This window comes from Genypterus blacodes, unplaced genomic scaffold (genome assembly GCF_046128005.1).
Source record: "Genypterus blacodes isolate CSIRO-AG114 ecotype Tasmania unplaced genomic scaffold, CSIRO-AGI_Gbla_v1 ptg000036l_1, whole genome shotgun sequence".
Taxonomy (NCBI): domain Eukaryota; kingdom Metazoa; phylum Chordata; class Actinopteri; order Ophidiiformes; family Ophidiidae; genus Genypterus; species Genypterus blacodes.
Window position 1 is genome coordinate 3496757 of NW_027466849.1, and position 7610 is coordinate 3504366.

Consider the following 7610-nt stretch of genomic DNA (forward strand, 5'->3'; position numbering starts at 1 on the left):
ATAGCTTTGAATCGCAGCCTGTGAAAATAAGCTTGTGACTAAACTGTGAGAAAAGTAGAAAAAAGAGAGAAAGGGAAAAAAAAAGACGATCAGAGCTATAAGTGTCAACAAAAAAATTATTATTTACTGGTGGAATGAGAGAGAAACGATATGTCAGATCTGCTCAGATGTTTGCTGTGTGATGAAAGACCATAACAAACTCAGCTCTGACTACAGTACATACTTAACATGCAGTAGTGTTCATTAACACCAAACTGAGAACAAAACTTACACCCCAGCACATTGGAATACATTCCATTGTCTGTCTGCTTTGATGCCGAGTTCTGCGATGACGGTTTTAAATTCATATAAAGCAGAGCGTCGCCCTCTAGCGGACAGTTACAGTAAGTGCACCTCAACGCAACATCTAAAAGACGAGCAGTAGAGAGTTACATTACATTACATTACATCCCAGAGTTGACAGTAGAGATGCTAAATAATGTAGATGTTGAAGAGCTTAATTTGTCTTCGACTTTGTGAGAGGAAAACTGTGGTAATATAAGTGCTGGTCGTTGGTTGAATTTCCCAAATTCAGTAACATAACCTCATATTTAATAAAAAATAATCTTGTAACAAAATGTAGCAAACTAAAGCATAACAACAGCACATATTAAGTATAATTTGAGACTGGCAATGTATATTAATAAAAATTAAACTTTAATACGATAGGATTTAACAGCAATGAATCCAAAAATGTTCTTAAATATAAAATGTATCAATAATAATAATCCTTTTAAATGTTCTGTGTTATGTTTATGTTGTGTTTTTGCTTCTTTGTGTCCTGTATGTGTTAACATTTACTATTAAACGCATCTGGGCCTGTAGACTATATAACCTAACTCAGATAGTTGGAGAGAGTAATAAGTGTGTTATTTAACCGAGGCGGCGCCGGTCATTCACTGTGGCGCTGTCAGGTGCTGGTGGCTCCAGTGAGCATCAGCCAATCAGAGAACCAGAACCATCCTTAACATCGCCTCTGCCTCCATCCTATTGGTTGAAATTTTGTTACGAGTCGCGTTAGGGGCGGAGCTTGTGCCATCGCGGTGTGTGTGTGTGTGTGTGTGTGTGTGTGTGTGTGTGTGTGTGTGTGTGTGTGTGTGTGTGTGTGTGTGTGTGTGTGTGTTTTCCAGCCGTTACATGAGCAGCAGCACAACCTGGGAGGAAGGAGGAAGAAGAGGAGACTTGCAAGCTTCATCCTCGTCTTCATCCAGTGCAAAAGCGGTGAGTGAGCGGCGGCGAAGTGAGGTTTAATACGTTTATGAAGATGTTTATGATGTTATGATGTCGTCAGAAGCTTTACGGATCAGTTCAGAACATCAGGATCATCGTCTATCATACAGATCTGATGCAGCGGCGCTTTATTGTTCATTACGTACAGTGCAGCTGCATCAAGGTGAGAGAGAGCAAAGCTGAAGCAACGCTACATCTGAACAAAAGTCACCAGCTAACACAACAACCTCTTTTCGCGCGGTTACGCAACCCTGACTTGTTCTTTTAACCCTTTAGCTGAATGTGTAAATACCATCTAACACTTGGGACGCGTAGACACGTTGGAGTATTTTTCTGAAATCATTATGTTGTTTGCATAGTTGCATAGATAGATAGTGCAAGAATTAATAATGAAGTGAAGGAGCTCAGGTGTGTGTGTGTGTGTGTGTGTGTGTGTGTGTGTGCAGAGTTTATTCAGGGGAAGTATTTGTGTCAGTGGTTCTCAAACGGATAATCGTGTACCACAGGTGGTGCACGGGGTCAGGAGGGATGGATCTAACTAAGGATATGATTCTTGGTTTTGTATGTATGTGGGGGTGAAGTTGTATGGTGGTGCTACATGACTTAACCCCGTAACCATGATGCCAACCCTCAATACGCACCAGCTGGAAGTATTAAGTTAAGTTAAGTTACTTCCACTTCCTGGGAGGGATCTGCCTACTTCCTCCTTACTGGCTCCAGGCTTCTGGACTAGACTGGTTGTAGAATCTTAGGTGTGGTTGAACATGCGGTGCAGGCCCCTGGTGAGGCCTCTGTTCACCCCGGGGGTGCTCGCATGACTCAGGGAGAATCGCAGAGAATCAGAAGTATTCAAATCTATGGAAATTATTATCCCGCAATCCAATTTATTGATAAATTTGTTTAATGTAAAAGCAGATGACTTCATTGACCTCATCTGGCTGCTGAAGCTGAGATCAGAATCTGTTAAAATGTTAATATTTCCCTAAAATGATCAAATATCTGTCTAATCCATCAAAATAGTGTTACTGTTATTATGTAATTAAATGGATATACATCTTATACACTTTTATCGCTCAACAAGTGGCAGTACTGTATGTTTACTCTGCACTAATTGTAGATCCTGTGCAACTCTGTGTGCTTCTCTCACGTCTGTTTGCATCTGTTGGTTGAGAGCTCGTAGCAGAAGCTCTTCTTATCACTCAAGGCCCTGCTTGTTATCAGAAACCTCCAAGGACGTGCGCTGGGATTTCCCTATTGACCTCATTACCTCTTCATAAAGGTTTGGCTTGATGTGATCTGTCATGACATTATTATAATCACTATCAGGTTACAGGCATGACATCGCTGAAAACAAGCCAAATGTACTGAGGGACAAAACATAGATAACACTAGTTGCACTCTTTGCCTTGGGTGAATATGACAGAATGCTGTTACCTCAAGAGCGCAGAATATAACCTGATCCTTCCCTTGACCACAGATGAACGGTGCAGAGGCCATGGAGTCCACCAGGAGGCGTACCAAGGACAGCACCAATGGGAAGCTGTCAGAAGAAGGCGAGCAGCCCGCACAGTGGGGGAGGGCGTGGTGAGTTCAGGTTATGTCACATGTTGCTTTGGTCCTAAAACACACACACACACACACACACATACACACACCTGCCTCAGTTGCTTCAGTTTGCAGGGTATGAGTCTGCGATGGAGTGTAAGTGTCTTGACTCAGTGTGTTGTGTCTGTATTTAGGGAGGTGGACTGGTTCTCTCTGATCAGCGTGATCGCCCTCCTGTGCTTCGCCCCTTTCATCGTCTTCTACTTCGTGATGGCCTGTGACCAATTCCAGTGTTCTGTTAGCCAGCCCCTCCTCGACCTGTACCACGGAGAGACCACCCTTCTCTCCATCTGGGCCCGGGCACCCTCCTTCACCTGGTCAGCCGCCAAAATATATGGCGTCTGGGTGGGCTTCCAGGTAAGCGGTCGGGAAGAAGACGCGGACTGGACATTTTTTGTGGATGCGGACAAGTTGAGACAAGTTCGGTCTGTCTGTCCCTCAGGTGTTCCTGTACATGTGTGTCCCTGATATCACCCATAAGTTCATTCCTGGCTATGTTGGTGGCGTGCAGGGCGGAGCGAGGACACCTGCTGGTAATGCTCGCACACTCTCCAGACACGCACACGCACACGCACACACACACACACACATTCACACATGCACACGCACGCCAATGTCTGAACGTACAAATCTCCAAATAAATGCTCTTAAAGCCATTGTCTCGTTACGTTCAACCCTCATCTGCCCGTCCTCTAGGCCTGATCAACATGTATGAGATCAACGGTCTGCAGTGCTGGCTGATCACACACGCTCTGTGGTTGGCCAACGCGCACTATTTCCATTGGTTCTCTCCCACCATCATCTTCGACAACTGGATCTCGCTGATGTGGTGCGCCAACATACTGGGATACGCCGTGGCCACGTTTGCTTTTATGAAGGCCCACTTCTTCCCCACAAACCCAGAGGACTGGTGAGTAGACAGAGACGACTCAGAGAGGACTCGCAGCCCTGTAGGCAAAAGCTGGTGTCTGAGAGAAAGAGTTTCTTGTACCTGTGTGAATTTGCAGCAAGTTCACGGGAAACGTCTTCTACAACTACATGATGGGCATCGAGTTCAACCCGCGCATTGGCCAGTGGTTCGACTTCAAGCTCTTCTTCAACGGCCGGCCGGGCATAGTGGCCTGGACGATCATTAATTTGTCCTACATGGCCAAGCAGCAAGAACTATACGGCCACGTCACCAACTCCATGATCCTGGTTAATGTGCTGCAGGTAAAGAGAGAGACCTTCATCCAGACCTCAGAAATGATATGAGCCATGATAAACGCTGAGCAACACTGCCACCTTGTGTCCTTTCAGGCCATCTACGTGCTGGACTTCTTCTGGAATGAGGCTTGGTACCTGAAGACCATCGACATCTGCCACGACCACTTCGGCTGGTACCTGGGCTGGGGAGACTGTGTGTGGCTGCCGTACCTCTATACACTACAGGTACGTCAGTATCCCTCTGGTCTGCACTCTCACTCGTACTGAGTCACTAAGGCTTAGCTAAGTCTGAGCCTAAACCAACCCGAGGCCAGTACAGCCTAACAAGCACATTGAGATCAGACATGAATGTCAGCAGGGTGTCATGCGTGTATGTAAAGGTGCTGCTCTCTCTGCAGGGTCTGTACCTGGTGTACCACCCGGTCCAGCTCTCTGCCCCTCAGGCTATGGCCGTGCTGACGCTGGGCCTCGTGGGCTACTACGTCTTCCGCTCCACCAATCACCAAAAGGACCTTTTCCGCCGCACCGAGGGCTCCTGCTCCATCTGGGGCCGCAAGCCGACGTACATCGAGTGCTCATACCGCTCCACCGACGGCGGCGTCCACCGCAGCAAGCTCATGACCTCCGGTTTCTGGGGCGTGGCGCGACATTTCAACTACACGGGAGACCTGATGGGCTCGCTGGCGTACTGTGCCGCCTGTGGGACAGGCCACCTGCTGCCGTACTTCTACATCGTCTACATGACCATCCTGCTGGTGCACCGCTGTGTGCGCGATGAGCACCGCTGCAGCAGCAAGTACGGCAAAGACTGGGTTCGTTACACCGACGCCGTGCCGTGCAGGCTCGTACCCGGGGTGTTTTAGAGGAGGAAGAGGAGAGGGAGGAAGGTGGCCGGGGCACAGATGACGATGGATACAAAATCAGCACAACTGAATGAAATAGCAAGATGAACTGCGTGCGTGCCTGCCTGCGTGCGTGCGTGCGTGCGTGCGTGCGTGCGTGCGTGCGTGCGCGCGTGCGTGCGTGCGTGCGTGCGTGCGGGTTTTGTAAGGACCATGAGTACAACATTCCTGTATTTCTATGTCTCTATGGGCTTCTGCGCAGCTAGAGCACAGTTTAACTCAGCTGTTTCCATGGCACTGGCACATTTGGTTTGGTTGACTGGTTGACTATCAGTTGCAAGGCATTCTGGGAACTGACTGATCATCATCGTCAGACCTACAGGTTGACGGTTAAAGAGGCGACCACATGTTGCTTCTGTACTCGACCATCAAACAAGGGACAGCACTTTCACAAATATCTTTACAAAATTGATAAATCTGATTTGTGTTTGCTGAGTCTGATTATCACATTTGGAACCCGAGTATTTCCTCAAACCAGCACTGCCTTTGCCTCGAGTGATAAAAAAATAAACTTCTTATTTTTTTGTTACAACTGCTTGATTTGTTTCTGCTGCGTTTTTGTGTTTTCCTTCATCATCCTCCTCATCATCATGAAGACGGACTGGATGAGTTTGTGTTCATGTTAAGGTTGTGTGAGAAGAGAGAAAGAAGGGATGGGGGAAGGAAGGAAGGAGAGTTAAAGAAAGAGAAGGGCAGTTTGAATGAAAGAAGGAGGGAAAGAAGTGAAGAAAGACGCTCAATTAGTTTTGAGTTGTTTGTAATGTCGGACACCAGGTGGCGCCAGATAGCAGCTGCACAGAGCCGGATCCTAACTTGACCCCGTGTGGCCTAAACACACACACACACACACAAGGAAAGAGTAAACAATACAGACACACAAACGATACAAAATGAGACCAGAGCTTTAATTACACATGGTGTAGTAAAAACCACACACACACACATATATGACCTCCATGGTGTGTATCGTCACCCTGCTGAGAAGAGGCCTGGATACACAAACAGCCAGAAATCTGCTTTATCTGCCGAGGATAAACACAAACACCACGTTTAAGCTCAGGGCGCCGTTTCACTCAAAAGCTCTCTAACATTTTTTTTACCTCACTCTCCCGATCAGAGCGACCCTCTGTTTCTCATTCTCTCTCGCTCTTTGCTCTCTTCGCTCTCTCTCTCTACCTATTGTACAATTACTGTACTCAGCTCAGAGACGTCGTTCTTTGACTGGCTTGTAAACATTCAGCAACAGTAGTCATGGGGTTTGTATAGGTATCACGTATTGTATATATTCAGGACACAGTAAATAAGTGTCTCCTGGGAGTGGAACCACCCTGGAACCCCCCCTCCCCCCTTTCATAGGTTCCATACTCCAGTAAATGCTTGAAACAATGGGGTTCACTATATGTCCATCCAGTGTTCAGATTGCACAGTTGAAGTGCTGGAGATGGAGTTACTGGCAGAAGAACATATCAGTCATTAACTACTGATAACACAAATCATGCCTAAAATAAAATACACGCCTGCAGTAACAACATTCAACAGTTAAATGTAATAAAGCAAACTAAGCACAAAACTAAACTTCCACGTGACATGAACATGAATTAACATAATATCATTGCTTCCTTCAAAAACTCTGATCTAATCAGATCAATACGTTTGTTGAATGAATGTTTAATGTGTGGCTATAGGTCAAGATGTAGTTGTGTTAACAGCTTACGGTTTGCCAGCCGTGTTCTTAAGCGTGTGAGCAATCCATCGCGCCGAGCAGCCGATTATGCCGTGTAAGCACCAACCTGTGCATCAATACAGCTCCTATCACTGTAATGGTAGCGCTAATGGACGAAAATCAGTTATGATAATGGAAGACCCATTGATTCCCTCTTTTGCTTTTATACAAAGATAATGCGATGCGGCAGATTCATTGCACCCAACCGAATTACCGCTTCATTCTTTTGTCAGGTTAACCGACTCTCAAATTCTCCCTGAAGGGAAGGAAGTGTTGGGGCGAGGCTGAGGGAGGTTTACGCCACTGGATGGTTTGGATTGACTCATGAGCGAGTTGACAAATGGAGGGGGAAATTTGAAGAAAGGCACAATCTTCTGGTGAAGACACTAAAAGCTCCACTATTGAATTTGTTGATTCGGGATCGTGCTCCCCTCCGTATAAATCTCCCACACACACAATCACTGTTTTGTGGAAGCTGCTTCTTCTTCCATTTTTTTCTCGGCAGCTGCACATTCATCTGCAGCAAGGGGCAGGTGGGGGTCAGAGAGAAAGATGGCCACAGTAAAGAGTTTGAATGAGTGCTGGAGAAAATGAAAGAGCGAGAAATAAAAGCGGAGGGGAGGAAGGAGATATACAGAAAGCGCAGCGGGACACTTGCTCGCGCACGTTGCTGCGCCTCTGCCAAACTTGGCTTGATTTCCCAAGGGGACAAATTATTTTTTTATTGGAAGTTTGGGGCTGAGAGACTTGTAGGAATCTTAAGCCAGCAGGAGGAGGAGGAGGAGGAGGCCGAGGAGGAGGAAAGGTGGCAGAAAATACATGATTTGTCAGCAAACTGTGGGCACTGATGCTTCCCACGTACCATAAAGTGGAGTGCGGCAGTGAGGTTAGGCAGAGCGGCTGCT

General features: G+C 46.7%; 1 protein-coding gene across 1 annotated transcript; it reads left to right on the forward strand.

Annotated features, from left to right (window-relative positions):
• Nucleotides 1–1096: 1096 nt before the first annotated feature.
• Nucleotides 1097–5511, forward strand: dhcr7 (7-dehydrocholesterol reductase). Its single transcript, XM_076147006.1, has 8 exons — nucleotides 1097–1260; nucleotides 2747–2853; nucleotides 3009–3231; nucleotides 3317–3407; nucleotides 3571–3784; nucleotides 3882–4086; nucleotides 4174–4305; nucleotides 4479–5511. Exons 1-8 carry the CDS (start codon nucleotides 1177–1179, stop codon nucleotides 4941–4943), a joined length of 1521 nt encoding a protein of 506 aa, XP_076003121.1. The 5' UTR covers nucleotides 1097–1176; the 3' UTR covers nucleotides 4944–5511.
• The last annotated feature ends 2099 nt before the right edge of the window (nucleotides 5512–7610 follow it).